This window comes from Natrix helvetica, assembly GCF_964273705.1.
Source record: "Natrix helvetica genome assembly, chromosome: 4".
Lineage (NCBI taxonomy): Eukaryota > Metazoa > Chordata > Lepidosauria > Squamata > Natricidae > Natrix > Natrix helvetica.
The window spans coordinates 20,488,159-20,506,574 of record NC_138550.1 but is presented as its reverse complement, the minus strand read 5'-3'; the positions used below and the strand labels follow the sequence as shown (position 1 = coordinate 20,506,574).

General features: G+C 36.5%; 1 protein-coding gene across 7 annotated transcripts in view; it reads left to right on the top strand.

Moving 5' to 3' along the window:
* The first annotated feature begins 688 nt into the window (after window positions 1-688).
* Window positions 689-18,416, top strand: part of PSPC1 (paraspeckle component 1) — a 54,689-nt gene continuing 36,961 nt past the window's right edge. For all 7 annotated transcript variants that reach the window (XR_014175191.1, XR_014175192.1, XR_014175193.1 and 4 more), the window contains exons 1-6: window positions 689-1,262; window positions 4,139-4,440; window positions 8,224-8,319; window positions 9,322-9,518; window positions 10,978-11,062; window positions 11,937-12,042. Coding sequence is in view for 1 of the 7 variants with exons in the window: in XM_081950733.1 (XP_081806859.1) it covers window positions 888-1,262; window positions 4,139-4,440; window positions 8,224-8,319; window positions 9,322-9,518; window positions 10,978-11,062; window positions 11,937-12,042 (1,161 nt within the window). In the remaining 6 variants the exon portion in view is untranslated. The remainder of the gene's footprint in view (window positions 1,263-4,138; window positions 4,441-8,223; window positions 8,320-9,321; window positions 9,519-10,977; window positions 11,063-11,936; window positions 12,043-18,416) is intronic.

The following is an 18,416-nucleotide window of genomic DNA, read 5'->3' as shown; positions in this document are numbered from 1 at the left end:
GGTTTGGTTGATTTCTCAGATGCCATGTGGCGAGTTGGGTAAAGGGCCAATATTATCATGCCTTAATCCCATCCCCCTGGAGCTGAAGGGAAGAACTCTTTATTATGTAAAGGGAGTAGCTTGGCTTTCTTAATGGCCCATTGACAAAGTGGGGCTGGGCAGGAAGCTACAGGGAGCTATTCTCTCTTTATAATATGTTTCTTCCTTTTCACATCCAGAGAAATATTCTGCCTTTTCAATATTTCCTAGGATATTTTATTTTTCTGGGAGAGGGCTGGGTGATAACTTTCCACATCTTAAACAGCCCTCAGGACTTTGTTTTTTTTATTAACCATAAATTTATAATTTATAAATAAATTATATTTATTTATATCTACAAATTATACCTTGTGCAATGATAGAAAGATCTCATATTTTCTAGGTTCCCATTAATATATTTTGCTTTATTCTGGCTATTATGTTTGTATAAGCAAATTTACTGTGCTTTATGAACCGTAGTTTATGAATTTGTGAACTCAGCTGATGGTGATTTTGCCAGCAATACGTGGTTAAGCATGCCACAACTAAAGAGGCGGGGGTTCTTTCTGCCACTCTAGCGGTAGCGTATTGCGCAGGCGCATCCCGATTCTAACTCGAACACGATGCCCGGTAGCCTTTCAAATCTTGTGCACATGCGCACCAAGAAAGCGAGAGGCGGGGCGATGTTACTAGTCTTCAGTGGGTAGTGATCTTTCCGCCATTTTGGACTTCCTTTTCTCCCCCCTCCCCTTCTTCTTCTTTACGGTACTCGAAAGAAGCAGTGACCGAGCGGAGCGCTCTTCGTGCGCTTTCTTTCTCCTCCGTTCCGTCCGCCTTGGCGATCCGTAACGGTTAGAAAACCCCAAGCTATGTCCGCCAACAGGAACCTGAAACAAGTGAGGATCGAGAACAGTTCTCCGGCGTCGGCACCTCCGATGAGCATGGTGGGCGGCGGCCCGATGAAGGCGCTGAGGGGTTTGGAGAAGCCGTCCGAGAACGAAGCTTTGGCCGCCGCGATGGCGATGGCGAAGGAGGAAGAAGAAGGCAGCGGCAGAGGCTTCACGGTCGATATTAAGAGCTTCCTCAAGCCCGGCGAGAAGAGCTATACGCAAAGGTGCCGCCTCTTCGTCGGCAACCTTCCCACCGACATCACCGAGGAGGACTTTAAGCGCCTTTTCGAGCGCTACGGGGAGCCCAGCGAGGTCTTCATTAACCGCGACCGCGGCTTCGGCTTCATCCGCCTGGTGAGGAAGCTGCGGCCGCAATTCTTCCGTGAGGGGCGCGAAGGGGATTCACCGCCCCCTCCCCAAAGGAAATAACTGCATGCTCCCGCTCCCTGGGTGGGGGGATTTTTGCAGCCAGCGGCGGGGCCAGGAGCCCCCACCCCCTCCTCGCCACAGGCACGCGCAGCCCCCCCCCCCCGCTTCAGACGCCCGGCGCGCGCCAGGCCTCCCCGGTCGCTTTGTCCTCCCCCCCCCCCCTTGGCTTTTTTTCCCTTTTGCTGAGGTCTTGAAACTCGCGAGTATTTACCGCACGTGCGCCGCTATCAAAAAACGTTTTACAGCAGTGATTCCCAAAGTGGGGGGCGATTTGATTTTTAACGGCATTTTGAACCTTGTTTCAACCAAGTTAATGGCCTTTTAGGCTTCCTCCGCTTGAGTGGAGCTCAGTTTTTGACTAAAGTAAGCATTCTGTGGGGTGGGGGCAATCAGGATTTGAAAGATGCTTAGGTGGGGCATGCCTTAAAAAAGGATTGGTAACCACTGATTTACAAAATTTGCCCGGTTTGAACAGAATTCCCTTTATAGGGCTCTTCCCCGGAGTAAAATGAAAGTTAAAACGTTACTGGAATTCAGTATTGCCATTCCCAAAAGAGGCCCTCGTGTTGCGCTTTCCCTTCAGTTCCAGTCCACGTGTTGGTTGCTGCCTTAATAATTGAGTTGTGCTTGTTATTGCAAAGAGGGGACATGCTTATTATACAGGTAGTCCTCAACTTACAACAGATCATTTACTGGCCGTAAGAAGTTAACCATGGCACTTAAAAAAGTGAGTTATGATTCACACTTATGACCATTGGAGCATCCCCATGGTCAGAATTCGGATGTGTGGCAAGTAGTTCGTATTTATGACAGTTGCAATGCCCCAGGGGCATGTAATTCCCTTTTGTGACCTACAAGCAAAGTCCTTCGGGAAGTCAGATTCACTTAACAGCTGTGAATGTTCACAACTGCAGTGATTCATTTAATAATTGGCAAGAAAGGTCATAATATGGGGCAAAACTCACTTAGCAGATTTCTCACTTAGCAACAGAAATTTGGGGCTCAATTGTGGTCATAAGTGGAGGACTACCTATATATATTCTTACAAAATAATAAAACAGTTTGTACCTTCATCATAACATCTCCAGGAGCTTTTCCCTTCCATCTTTGAGTAGGTGTGGATCAAACCAGTAATAAAAATATCAGGAAGAGGCCATAAAGCAGTGACTGTCATAGTACATTCCAAAACATCTTTAGCTTCTACTGATAAATATTACATTGTTTATGGAGAGGAATCTGTTTTAGAAGACTTATGTTATTTACAATTGCTTCATTTATTTAAAGTAGAGCATAGCATTATCAATAGAGCTGGTTCTCATAACACTTGAACACTTATCTACTTAGACATTTTTTAAAATTAATATTTTTCTAAGAAGACAGTTTATATTTATACTTTGCTCTTTCTTTAGAGTTTCTGTTTAGGATGTGTTATTTTGGAAATGTTCCTTTACTTTCTCCTTAACACAGCCTCACAGAAGTGGAAGTGTTTGACCATAGTAGCTTAGGTATCTTTATTAACTTTAAACATCTATAACTTGTGAAACGAGTAGCCATATAAATGTTATTAATAAATTTCCTTTTTGGGTGTATTGAAATACCTGGATCTTAATGGTGGAAGAGATTATCTTAGTGAAACTTAGTAAAACTAAGAAACAGGCCACATTCCAGGTTGTGCAATAAATAAAGTTTTTCTGATAATGCAGTTGGAGCAGTGCGGTATAGGTGAAAATTGGTCCATAGTTTTCCCTATACCCATTTAAATTCAAAATGGAGCTCGCTTATTTAAATAGACTTTCAGGCCAATTGGGTTATGGTGATGCTGATTTTTGTTTTGTTTTGCTGAAACTGTTATTGCAGTGCACAATTGTTTCGTGTACTTCAGTTCATAATTTTCTCAGCTTTTATGCATTTTTATGCAGATACATTTGAAGAAAAATCTGGTTGATGACTAGTTTTGTAGGGCACACTGTTTTTTTCCCCGGTGAGAATTGTTTTGTATTCTCATTTTGTGTTATAGAATGCTAGTGTGATTAATATTAGCTTTAAGTTTAATTATCCAAGGCATAGGTAAAGGTAAAACACAAATGTGCTATGGCTTACCTCTTTGGCCAGCCTGTTGTAGAACAGTTATTTTGACAGCTATGAATCATAGCTTGTTCTTAGCTATAATTTGATAGGTGTTAATTAAGCCACAGAAAAAAGATATTTATTCTCTGCTTTTACTTTTCTATTGAGAAGGAACATCTGTTGATTCAAAGAACCTTACTATTAGTTTGTATAAATGTTTGTTATCAGTAAAGTTTAAAGTTAATAAGCAGGGATCTAATAAACTCTAACTCTCAACCAAATTCAGTAGGCTTGAGGCTTCTCAAGCTAAATACCAGTGAGAAAGAGAAGAATGCCTGTTTAAGCATAATTCCTTGTTTAAAACTCCTTCAAGGAATGTAATGAGACTTATTTGCGCTAAAGTAGGAAAAATTTTTTAAATCAAACAAAGTTTTTTTAATTTTTTGTTAGGAAAAAAATGTTTTTTTAGCCTTTTTAGTCAAGCTGCTGCAATTGGTAGAGAATCTGGAGATTGTCTATGCAACTATTGGCAAGATTCCCACCAGCCACTGCAGTTTTTAATCTGCAAAAATGATCATCTGTCTTGTAGCTAGAAGTGGTAATAGAGGAATATGTTGAAATACCTTTACAGGTTCTGAATGACGCTAAAATACATGTAACATTAAATTCTTAATTATATGTAATATCTACACATAATATAATTGCGTATGTATCTTGTAATTTTTTTTGAAAAGGAGTCCAGGACGCTGGCTGAAATAGCAAAGGCAGAACTTGATGGAACAGTTTTAAAGAGCAGGCCACTCCGAATTCGATTTGCCACCCATGGAGCTGCTTTAACAATTAAGAATCTTTCACCAGTTGTTTCCAATGAGCTTTTGGAACAAGCTTTCTCTCAGTTTGGGCCTGTGGAAAGAGCGGTTGTTGTCGTAGATGATCGTGGTAGAGCAACAGGCAAAGGTTTTGTGGAATTTGCTGCAAAGCCTCCAGCACGTAAAGCTCTAGAAAGATGTGGTGATGGTGCATTCTTGCTTACAACGTAAGTTTATTCTTTGCTACATTTATTGTGATTTTATGTGTTTAAAATATGTACCAATAGCACCCTCAAGGCAGATCCTCCATCTAGAAATCAACATAGATGAAAGAAATAATCTGCCATAGGAACAAATTATCAAGGTTCAGAATATGGCAAGATTTTGTTATCTATAAGATCACCCTTGTAGATATTGACAAGGTTATAGAGAATAATGATAGCATCCTCAGTACTTTGAGTCTGCTTTTATTCCAAAACACTTCAGTGCTTCCTCTTACCATTTCAAAATTGGATACTTAAGCCCAAGAATCCCTAGCAGGGTGACCAAATCCTTGAAGCCAACCAGCAAAGGAAGTATCATTCAGAAACTAATAAAAGCTAATTAAGGATCAATTAACTACAGATACCAGCCAGATGGGAGGGGAGACAAATTTGCAGAACTGTTTGGTTCATGGGTTGTGGTCACAGGGTGAGTTGATAGTCCTCAATCAACCACAATTGAGGATGGCCTGCTTGGCATTGAAAGCATTAGCATATCTAGTAAATGATTGATTATGTGTTATCATGTTGATGTTGATTCTAAGTGGCCACAAACATTTTCTCCATGATGTGTAAAGATTTGACATGTTCAGACTGACAATATCACAGTAGAAATAGTCCTTGATTTACAACCACAATTCAGCCCAACATTTCTGTTGCTATGTGAAACGATCTATGAATTTTGCCCCATTTTACGATCTTTCTTGACACAGTTATTTAAGTGAATCACTGTAGCTGCTAAATTAGTAACACGGTTGCTAAGTGAATCTGGCTTCCCCATTGAATTTGCTTGTCAAAAAGTCACAAAAGCTGTTCATAGGACCCTGGGACACTGCAGCTATCAAATATGTGTCAGTTGCCACGTATTCGAATTTTGATCACAGAACCATGGGGCGCTGCAATGGCTATAGGTATGAAAACCGGTTATGTCACTTTTTTCAGTGCCATTGTAACTGAACGATCACTAAATGAACTGTTGTAAGTTGAGCTCTACGTGTAAAGGAGTAAAACAGCCACGGCAGATTAAGATGAAAGACCTTCATAACAAAGTGTCATAATTAATCATTATGATAAATTTAGGGAGTAGACAAAGGAATTGTTGAAAATTGAAGCAGAGTGACCGAGTTAATAAAGTCAATCACAGAAGAATTGGGTCATGCATCCCCAGGTATTCAAAATAAAAATAAAAATCTGAAGGTGGGAGCTGCTTAACCTATTTGAAATAAAAGACATCAGGAAGATGAATCAGTTCTTCTGATTTCAAGAATAAAAGAAAAAAAATTAGGAGAAAAAGAATTTGAAATCAATGGGAAAAGGTTAAATAAGAATTTGAACCAAAAAAATTATAAATGAATTAAGGATCGAGCAAAGTTGGAATATTGAAACTTACTACAAGATTTTGGAACTAACTTTATAAACTAAACAGATTTTGTAGATATCGAGTTATTTCATCTGCTGTAGGTAGATTACATACTTTATGATTTAAATTGAAAAATATACTGAAGTAAAGATTCCAGGCAAAAAGAAAAAACCTTTGCATTTGGTTTTGATTACCAGTAGAAGATTGGGATTTCTGAAGTGACACAAAATACTATAACATTTGAAATATTAAGGAACTCTTTGAAGAATGGGAACAGAAATGAATAGCAACAATATCAACAACATTAATATATAATACAGTAACAATAATATTGGCGACAATGTCTGTTTCTATGGATAAACTGTTTAAAGGATATTAAGGAATGGAACAAATCTTGCTTGATGCAGGAATAGTGGAATCAGAAATATTGGATTAAAAATGTGGCTTATAAGATAGAGAAAGTGAAATACAAACAACAGCCAAAAGAATGAAAAGGGAAATGCAAATGATATACCAAAAAATTGGCTTGACTGATTACCGGTAATATCTTTTTATTGAATATACAAAAGAGGCTTAATGATTGAATTTAGGATGGACTCAAAAACATTATGTATTTTGGGCACTTGGCAACTGGCTCACATTTACAACTGGTTTCAGCATCCTGTAGTCATGTAATCAGATTTTGTGACTTGACATTTTCTAGCAAAAAGTGCCTATTGGGTAAATTGGATTAAGACTTGCAGCTACGTGATACGCTTAATGACAATGGTGATTTATCTAACGGCTTTTGTACACATGTTGATTTGAATTAACAACTGCAATGACTTGCAACCAAAGTTCTGAGATCAATTGTAGCTATACGTTGGACTACCTCTGTGTGTGTTTCTTTATTTCATTTTCTTTGCACTTTTTGCTCTTTTTACTTTATGAGTTTAGTTTGTATTAGTTGTGTAATTAAAAATTTCAATAAAAATTACATTTGTGTCTGCTGATCTATAAATGAAAATTCTTATATGTTGCTATTTCCTCAGGGTACCAGTGTGCTCTTTCTCTTAATCACACACTATGCCTTCATGTGACTGGCACGTGACTACTACACCCTTTGAATGCATTAGGCAAATTCTTGTAAGCTGCTTCACTTGGAAGATGATCTTCCTAACATTTGTGATCTCAAGTGGAACTGGGGAACTAAGAGCCTTCTCAATGAGAAAAGAAATAGTGTTTCTACGTCTTTACCTCTTCCTTGTGCTTAAGGGCATTCAAATTTTACAAGGGGTAGGAGATAGAGCAAGCAGGTTTTTTTTCTATTCCCCACTACCCCTTGGGATATGTTTGGTACAAATTTGATGTGTACAAACATTGTAGAATTTCCCCCAAAATGTACTCCAGAGGAGCAGAAGGGTGATACCTTATTTGTCTCCCATAACTCAATCTTCCATAAGCAAGTGGATCACAGAACAACAACTGGCAGACATCATAGATTCATTTTAAATCAGCAGCAGCCTTCAAAGCTCTGGCAATGGGTTTCCATATGTAGAAATTCATAGGGTAGCAATCTGGATTTGGTCAGCTAAGTGTACTTTTCAATAGTAAGAAAACAATTAGGAAATCAAGTAGAATTATTTTTCTATATACTGTGGATTTTTTTTAAATCATGTAATAGCAAGTTTTTGCTTGTATGTGTTTGTGCAATTTCTCTGAAAAAAAGTTAATTTCTCGAAGTTGGAGAACTGAAGAGCTTTGGTTTATTTCACTAGATTCAAATGTTAAGATTCTTTCTGATTATAAGAGGTGGAATTAATCTTATCACTTTGTGCCCATCTTTTGTTGACAAGAAAGATACCTTAAGTCAAAGTAAAATAAAGTTTTTTAAAGTCATCCTATGTTGTCAACAACTTAATTTGGCACATACATATAGTCCTTAATTTACAACAGTTCATTTAGTGACCAAAGTTACAATGGCACTGAAAAAAGTGACATCACTATTTTTCACACTTATGACTGTTGTAGCATCACCATGGTCATGTGATGTTTGGCAACTGATTCATATTTATGACAGTTGCAGTGTCCCTGGGGCATGTAATCACCTTTTGTGACCTTCTGACAAGCAAAGTCTCTGGAAAGATTCAGCTAACAACCATGTTACTAAACTAACAATTGCAGTGATTCACTTAACTGTGGCCAGAAAGGTCATAAAATGGGGCAAAATTCATGTAACAAATATTTCACTTAGCAACAGAAATTTTGAGCTCCATTGTGGTTGCAAGTCAAGGACTACCAGTATCTCCCATGTTCACTTGTGCTGTTTACATAGTGGATTGGCAGTGTGAAACTAGAGTTTGAGTTTACATATTTCTGATTAACAGTGTGTATATGTTACTTATTTTAAGAACACCTAGACCTGTTCTTGTTGAACCTATGGAACAATTTGATGACGAAGATGGTTTGCCTGAGAAATTAATGCAAAAAACACAACAGTACCATAAGTAAGTACCCACTTCTAAAACAGAATATTAGAAATGAAAGAAGTAATGAAGAAATAGCATTGTAATCAAAATTCTCATTAAAACAAATCTTGCACAGTGTACCATGATAAAACTAGAGTTTAAAATTATTTTAAATGGGTTGTTTGTATATTACATAAGAAACAGAAAAGGGCTTATCGTGATTGAAAAATTATACTTGTGTCATAATAGCAATAGCACTTAGATTTATATACCACTTTACAGTGTTTTATAGCCCTCTCTTAAGCGGTTTACAGAATCATATTTCCCCCAACAATCTGGGTCCTCATTTTACCCATCTCGGAAGGATGGAAGGCCGAGTCAACCTTGAGCCTGGTGGGATTTGCAGTACTGCACTCTAACCACTGCACCATCAAGACAATGAAACAAATAGAGTTTAGATCTGTTTTCTATGCTATAAATTTGTAGCATACATTGCCATTTCATATGGTAGAAGCAAAATAAATAAGTTCAGAATGTGGAAGTTATTAGCAAGTTGAAAAACATTTTCCTATGCTATCTGCTGTTCAAAAATAAAGCACGCAGCAAAGTAAATTTTCTGTAATCTTGCCTGCCATATCAGTATTTCATACCAATAGTACCAGTTGAGCTCATTAGGGATTATTTATTTGGTGTAGCAGATAGTAGGAATGGTTGATCTTTCTTTATGCTTCCAGACTTGCTTATTTGAAGAGCTGAGAAGAAAAAAATGTCTATGCTGCTAGTAGAATAAATATTTTGCATACTTCCAACCTTCCACTTTAAATTTTACACATTACTCCAGTCTTGTTTTTTTCTTTGTACTTAAGTAGACAGGCTTTAGTTTTTTTGTCACTAAATTAGCCATAGGCAACAAAATCAGTAATAGCGTTATTTAAGAATCTATACAGAAGCCTTGAAGAAATGAATTCAAAATTTGCAGACAAATTTGCTGTTATATTTATGTGAAATTACAGCATTAAGGTGAAATGTGTCTTCTTTTAGGGAAAGGGAACAACCCCCACGTTTTGCCCAACCTGGAACATTTGAATTTGAATATGCTTCACGATGGAAAGCTCTTGATGAAATGGAAAAACAACAGCGGGAACAAGTTGATAGAAATATTAGAGAAGCTAAGGAGAAGCTAGAAGCAGAAATGGAAGCAGCTCGACATGAGCATCAGTTAATGTTGATGAGACAAGGTATTCTTCATAAATTATTGCTTTAATTATGTGGGCTGAAGAATATTGGAAATAGTCTTATTATTTGGGTTAATGCATCCCAATACAATTCAAAATAATTTATGCATGTATTGAAGGACTTGTGACTCATGGACTGTATATTTGAAATGCAAATATCTGGCCCTTGATGGTGGCCTAAATCAGATAAGCTCTTTCTCAAACACATTCAGTGTATGAGATTTTGCTGATTTCCTGAACATAACTTGTTTTTCTTTGTAGAGGAAGAATTTATAAGTGAAATTTCTCCAAAACCTACTTCATTTGGTTATTTGACTCAGTAAGATAGAGCACTGGAGCTGTATTAAGTACAGAACTCTTAATATACTGTGATTTTTGTATGTTGCAAACAAAATTGACTTACTGAACAAATAAGGAAAAGCCAGAATTCCCTACAGTTGACTGTAATTAAATTATTTGTTAGTTGATCATTCAACAATTTTTGAGATTACTCTAATTCTAACTCTCGTATTTCTTAAAGTTGGATATTAACAGTTGAAATAATGTATGATGTATAATTAATGAAGTAGTTGCTGTGCAAAAAAATAAAATTTGATTTGTAACTGTGTAGCAACTCAGAGTTCTCCATCTGCAGTCTTGATTTTGATCAGAATTGCTTGCTTCATGAGCTCATCTATTTTTAAAAAAATGACTATTGTGTTAGAGATAACAAATTGCAGTCTTTAGCACCTTTCTTTTCACATTTTTGTCTCTTGTCTGAGAAAGCTCAGGTACATTGCAGTTTGCTTAAAGGCAGAGTTTGGTTTAGTCTTCAGTAGTTTCTGCACCTTGGTGTAGCAATCTGGGCCCTAGAAAATATGTCCAGAACCTGAGAAAAATCTTCAATTTAAGATTAATTAATTAATTATTAAAATACATTGTTTCTAGATCTTTAAATTGTTTTTACTGATACCTGTTAGAAGAGTTCAAGTTATTTATGTCTGTTTTCATATGTTCATGCTTATTTTAGTGAGGACAATGTATACTACTTACAGGTAGCCGTGAACTTACAACCACAATTGAGCCCAAACTTCTGTTGTTAATTGAGACATTTGTTAAATGATTTTTGCCCCATTTTATGACTTTGCCTCAGCTGTTAAGTGAAACACTGCAGTTGATAAATTAATAACCTGCTTGGTGAGTGAATCTGGTTTCCCCATTTACTTTGTTGTCAGAAGGTTACAAAAAGTGATTACATGACTTTGGAACACAGCAATGTTCATAAATATGAACCACTTGCCAAGCATCTGAATATAGCACATGATCATGGAGATGCTACAAAGGTTATAACTAAAAAACAAAAAGTCACTTTTTTCAGTGCTGTTTTAACTTTCTACAGTTACTAAATGAACTGTTGTAAGTAGAGGACTACCTGTATTTGTGTCAGAAAAATAATTGCTATAGCTGTTTTAACTTTTTCCAGATCTTATGAGGCGTCAGGAAGAACTGAGACGTTTAGAAGAACTTCGAAACCAAGAACTACAGAAAAGAAAGCAGATACAATTAAGGTATTACATAAATTTTTAAATACTGGATTTTGCAGCTCAACATGTAACTTTTTAAATTTACAGTTTTAACAGTGCCTCTGAATTCTTCTATGAAAAACTTCAGAGGATAATATCTCCATTTTCAATTTACTAGATGAATTGATGATACGCTGCCAATTAAAACTTTTTAAATTGGACTTCTGGGTAAGAAATGGCAGATTAAATGATGAGACTTTAAGGGTATGTTTCTAGATAAGACATGGTATATTGGAAGACAAAATAATTTGTATTTTAAGAGAAATGGATATTACTAAAATTGTTTATGCTTGTGATAAAGGAGGAAGTAATTTGTTTATACTGTATATTGCTTTTCCTTTACTATATTTTTTTATTTTAATCTTTTCTTTCCTTCACTTATTTTTTTCTTTTTCTTTTATTTCTTAGTTCATAAATGTTTATAGTTGCAGTAATTTTTTTAAATTATATGTGTGTGTGTGTGTGTGTGAGTGTATACACACATATACATACACACACCTTTTTTATCTTCATTTTAATATAAAGTCACAAATCTGTGAAATGGACTTATAAATATTGATAAAAATAAATAGTGATAATTCTAGTTGTAGTATTTTAGAATACTACAGAATAAGTTTTCTATTGCACTCTTATTGTGATACGCATCAAGGAAATGGAGACACTACATAGGATCTTTAAGACATGTACTAAAGGTCACTTAAGTCTATCCCTGATGTAGGACATGTCAGACTATAGTGAAAAAAAACAACTAAAAATAACAACTAGTAAGGCTAAACATGTGTGGCATTGTAAGAGAAAGTATTGCATGAAAATATGCAGCAAGAACTTTAGGAAATCATATTTTATATGTAATGGCTAGGCATGAAGAAGAGCATAGGAGACGTGAAGAAGAGATGCTGCGTCAGAGAGAACAGGAGGAACTGAGGAGACAGCAAGAAGGTTTCAAGTCGAATTTCATGGATACTGTAAGTAGAACTCTTTATACTAATTGATGTGTTTTGGAGAAAGGAGTTCTGTTATTCCCGGCTGTTAAATTTGACAATTTGTCTTGGCAGTTTTTGATTTTTTACACAATCATTTGCATATTATTTGTCTCAGTGTATTGGTAATTATATGATGACATTACAACAATATTATTACACTTATGACTTATATTAATTTAGATGGTCTCATTTGCATAATGATGCCATTGTTTAAATAACATAAATCATTCTGGAAATTTACTCCATATATGCAGTCCATTATATCATTTTTTGGTAAATTTAAATTTTAGTGTAGTTTCGTTTGAAGACATTCTACAATAGAAACATACCAGGATTTCCTAGTTGTATGAAATAACAATAGAAAATTAACAAACTTTTATCCTCTCCATTTTCCTCTATTGATTTTGGTGGATTGAATGCCCTTTCTCCACCATAGGGAAAAAAACCCTTCATGTAATTCCAATATTCCATTTTCCAATGGCTAAGATGGCCATTCTGTGGTGGGACATATAGGTAGTTTTGACCTAGGACCACAATTGAGAGCAGAATTTCCATTGCTAATTAAGATGGCTGTTGTGCCTTATTTTACAACCTTTTTGCCACATTTGTTAAGTGAATCACTGTAGTTCTTAAGCGATTTATGCAGTCATTATGCAAATCTGAGTTCTCCCATTGATTTGTCAGAACCTGTGAGGAAGGCCATAAATGGTGGTCACATGACTCCAGGATGCTGCAACCTATAAATATATGCTGGTTGCCAAGTACTCAGATTTTGCTTGCATGATTGGGGAAGTTGCAATGTTTGTAAGTGCAAGGACTGGTTGTATGTCATTTTTTTCAGTGCCATTGTAACTTTGAATGGTCACTAGACAAATGATTATAAGTTGAGGACTACTTGTACCCCAGCAGTTCAGAGTGGGAAAAGAAATGTATAATTAACAGGAAGGAACCACCTGTTCAAGAATCTGCCTGCTTAAAGTATTCCTGGCTCAGCTATCAGTGAGTCTTTAAGTGTATAAAAAGAAAATACATGCCAGGTGACCAATGATTCCAGCAACCATCTACCTGAAGTAAAATCTATCAGGTATGTTTTGATAAATGTTTAATGGAAACCAGATATGTAAGAGATTAATCAGAACCAGGTGTGGTTTCTAAAAAAGTGATCTTTGTATTGTCGGTGTTTTTGCAGAGAAATTCCTTAGGGAAATTTATAGAAGATAATATGCATTGGAAGTGTATTGCTCCACCAAATTCTGTCCAGAACAGTAGAAATTGCAAGTACTAGGGTGGAGGCTGTAATTGAGACGACTGGAGAAACATTGAGGAACAGAAATTTGTTTAAGGGAAAGCCTTTTCCTCTTGCACCAGCAATACAAAGATTCAAAATCAGCTCATATCTGTACATTGTAAATCCCCGTGAAATAAATGGTTTCCTAGTACTCTGACTCCAGGTACCTCTGGTACTTGACGGCTTCAAAACTTGCTGGATTTGGTACTTGATGCATTTTAATGTGAAAATGTTGTCCCGATATTCGTCGTTTTTTGGTACTTGATGCGCTGCAATAGGAAGAGGGCGATGGCCAAGGAGAACAGACATGATGTCGCCCATGCCAGTAAGGTTGCTGCAAAAGGATGCAGGGGACAGTCTCCAAGGGTGAATAGGAAGTTGGCCCTGCTGGGAAGATCACTGACATAGGAAAAGGGACAGACAGAAAGTCTTTCCCAGCCAAAACAAAGGGTCACATGGTAAGTCATGGTTTGTTTGGTACTCATCATTTTTAATACTCCTTGCACCTCTTGGAACCAATTAACGACGAGTACCGAGATACCACTGCATAACCAATGTTAGCTATGTGACATCTTAACATCCAGGAATTACATTGAACATTGATCAGATCCGTATTCTATATAGCTCTGCAGCTCCAGTAGCTGTATAAATGGTTATGGTTATTTTTGGTATAATAGGTAGAGTCTATTAGAGCTACAGTCTGAATCATCTAGGTAATCAACATATCAATTGTTTATGCTCTGAGGGGAACATTGATGAAAACAATGTTAGAGACTTGAATTTTGATTCTTATGCAGTAATGAAATGTTTAAAAGGAACATAGCATGCAGAATCTCTTTCACCTACAAAAACTTTATTAATTGCAGATGCTTACAAACATATGATACAAAACTTCATTGTAGCGAATGTGGTTTGAAGAAGAGAGGAGAGCTGGAAAAAAGTATTCTGGCAGACTTGTACAATTTTTCCTTTTATCTTTCATCAGCCATGTTCTGCAGGATTCCCTGATGTGTCACCTCAGCTATCCTTTAGTTCAGTGGTTCTCAACCTTCCCAATGCTGCGACCCTTTAATATAGTTCCTTATGTTGTGGTGACCCCCAACCATAAAATTGGTGTCTTGGTTCCTAAGACCATCGAAAATACGTGTTTTCCAATGGTCTTAGGCGACCCCTGTGAAAGGGTCATTCGACCCCCAAAGGGGTCCCGACCCACAGGTTGAGAACCACTGCTTTAGTTGATCTCACATATTGCTGGTCAGATGTGACTTGCTGGGTTAACTTTATCTGTGGTGATTGTCCTCTGGTCTTTGGTTTCAGAGTTCTACCCTTGAAGGGCATCTGGAAGCTTCAGTTGGTGCAGAATATAGCTGCACAGAGAGTTATATGTGCCTCTTGGATGGCACACATTACATCTCTGTTCTGTGAGCTGCATTGATTGCCAGTTTGCTTCTGGGTGCCATTCAGGGTATTGTTTTGACCTTTAAACCCCTTTATGGCATGGGACCAGGTTATTTGGAGGACTGTCGCTTTCCAATTACGTCTTCCCATCCCATCCAGAAGAGGGATAATCTAGGTGCTATCTTAAGGATTTCCATCTGATGGGACCCAAGGGTTGTGCTGTTTCTGCTATGTCCTTACTCTCTAGAACAGCATTCCCCCTAAAGTGAGGTTAGCTCCATCTCTGTTAGCTCTCTGAAAAAGCCTTGAAAAATGTGGATTCTACAGTGAGCCTTAAAAATGAATGAGGCTAAATGATTATTGTCCTCCCAGTATCTTGGTTTTTTCCCCTCTATGTTTTTATTTTTGTTACTTATGTCTGATGTTTTTTATATTGTGATATAGTCTTAATTGTTATTTTGCTTGTAAGCTATATTCAGACTCACTTTTTTGTATAATGGGCAGCTGTATAAAAAGGCTGGCTAAATAAATGAATTCCATACATGATTATAGAAATCATTGTTCCAACTAGCCAGCCAATTAAATCAGTTCCATGAACTATCTTTAGTTTTGTAATTTCTCAATCTAAAACTTGTCTATTTTGTATGGTCATGTGTCAAATTGCAGCTACTTTGTTTAGAGTTTTGAGAATATTTGCCTTGTCATTTGCAACTTCTTCTAACATAAAACTGCTTTTTCCTACTTCTTTAATTGTTCATGCTATCCCATAGTTTGGAAACATTGTGAAAAGTTTTTTTAAGTTATTGTTCCTTAACTTCATACATTAGTAACTGGATTTTGTATCTCTTGGGCAGGGAAAATTCTGCCAATATAATCATTCTTTTTACGTCATTTGTCAAATGTTAATGTCATTCCTCATAAAACTATCCTACTAGAGTAACTAGACCAATGAACTTATTTCCTTTTTTAGTTTAACTTAAGTTTGCATGCACTAGTTCCTACTAATGTAGAATCATTACATAATAAACAATAGTTTTTTTTTACAGTGGTTCATAATACATACTCAGAGACATTCCCTACATTACTTGCCTTATGTTTGTTTTGGCTGTTGTCGTAGCAAAGGTCACAACATGTCTATATTATATGACTGAGAGCTCATATTTGAAGACAAATATTTTATTGCAAACAATAGTTTGTGAAAATAGATATTGAAAAGCAATTTTATTCTTTTTGTTTTTATTCTGTTAATTTTCTATGCATTCCAAAATTATATATATATATATATATATTATAACAAAATAAAATTCACAAGAGATGAATAAAACAGTACACTATCCATCCTGAATATCCTCATCAGCAGAAGAATTTATGGCAAATTTAGAAACACAAATTATTGAAAAACAACCAACACTAACCAAGTGGTCCATTACCAAAGTAACAATCCAGCCTTCCATAAGGGATGTGGTGTAAGAACATTATTCAGTCAAACACAACCCAAAACAACAAAAAGAGGAAACAGAACACCCATGCAACATCTTCGAATGTTGAAGATTTATCAGGAAGCATCTGACCATTCAATCCACTATAGCAAAACCAAACCAAGCTAAGAAAAGGCTAACATTACCTTACATCAAAAGCTATCAATGGATTATTATAACCACTGTTGCACACAACTGATTAAAGCCCTCCAAAACATCTTAACTAAACCAAAAGACCAAGAAATCCAAGAAGAAAAAAATTGGAGACATCTACAACATACAATGTAAAAACTGTAACAGCCAGATAGGTAGAAGACTAGCAGAGCACCAACTGAATGAACACCAACTAGCAGTCACAAGACATAATGAAAACTCCTTAATCTCACAACACATGGAAAAACTCAACCATCGTTTCAATTGGGACACTATGGAGCCTGTTGGCTGCTTCATGTTTTCTCTCTCTGTCCCTTCACTATTGAAGGGACACAGACTTATCCCCAATAGCCTGGACACAGGACAGAAAACATTCTGCAACCAAGAACTATTGCACCACTTGAGTGACCCTGAGGACACAGTTAAACCTCCAAGCGGCCTCAATGGCTCTCTAAAAGAATGCAAATTACCAGTTGTCTGCAATACATATAAATCCATTCTCCACCATCTAGTCAGAACTGAAGAAGCTTCTTGGATGAGAAGTGAAACATCTTCAAAGAAAAACAAGTTCAGTTGTTTTCCAGTTGAAAAAACACATTTGGGACAACTATGATCTGGATGAGTAAGAATCTCCATGGAAACTAACAGAGAAAAATCAGTGTCTTTAGTCAGGGACTGAGATCAAATATTAGAAAGATCCTTTGAGTTGTCTGGGAGCAGGCTCTCTACTCTTTCCCCAGCCATCGTTTCTTCTTACAAATGTAAATAAGGAAAAAGACTAGCAATGGATCTCAGATAAATATTACATAGCAGTTCTAGGCAGGATTGGAACTGGATGGTGACTTCTTCTTCTGGGTGGCTAAAATTCAGATTCTGCCTACTAAAGTGAGGGGGAGGAGCAATCTATTGTATTGTGCTCTTCATATTTAGAAAAATAAGTACGTTTACAGAGTTGTACAATATTTAACTATACATATACAAATGTAAGAAGAAATAAATGGGATAAAATTGTAGTTAATTTAAACCAGGATAGTGGTGGTAGTCACAATTTAATAATGTAGGAGCAGGCCAGACTGGTTAAGAAAAAAAACAAGCATCTAGTGAATGCCCCAATCAAATTGAAAATTATTAATATTTTGGTTATTTTGATTAGGGTGTGTACAATATATTATAAAATAACCGTATGCTTGATGAGGGCATAAAGAGGATGGTGTTCAGCAATAACGGATAAAAAGTAGTGTGGTATAGGTAAAGCCTTTAATGGACAAAGAGAGGGAGACTATGAGTGATTTCAGTTAGATTTTATCAGTGTTTTACCGTATTTTTCGGAGTATAAAATGCACCGGAGTATAAAATGCACCTAACTTTTTGGGAAGGAAAATGAAGAAAAAATTCTGCCTACCAGCTATTCATTTTTATTCCCATAGCACCAGAAAAGCAAGCAAACACAATAGTATAATAAAATAACACTTTTTGCCATTTTTTTTGTTTCCTCAGCAGCTGTAGAAAGCTTATCTAGATGTCTGGGCATTCAGCTAAAAGCACTTAACAGCCCATAAAATGTAACAAAGCTGAATCAACAAACCAGCCCAGCGGTTGCCTGAAGGAAACTATTGAGAAAATTCAGATAGCTTATAGGAAAAATCCCTGCCTTGCCCTTAAAGGGATTATCCCCAAAAGAATAGAAATCACATAGTCACAGGAACTCTCTGCCTTGCCCTTGAGAGGATTATCTCCCAAAAATAGAAACTGGACAAAAGAAGTACCTCATAAGGCAGTCTTCTTTGTTGGCTTCTCCAAGTTGCAACAAAACTTGCAACAAAATGAATTTTTTCAAGCAGTATGTTGCAGTAAAAATATTCAAAGCTTTTTTCCAGCTGTAATGAGGTGCTAATGAGAAGCATCGTTAGCACCTCATTAGGGCTGAAAAAAAGCTTCCAAAAAGCTACATTCGGAGTATAAGATGCAACCAAATTTCCACCATCTTTTAGGGGGAGGGAGAAAGAAACTTCTTTTAGATCAAGGTGAGTGGTTATGCA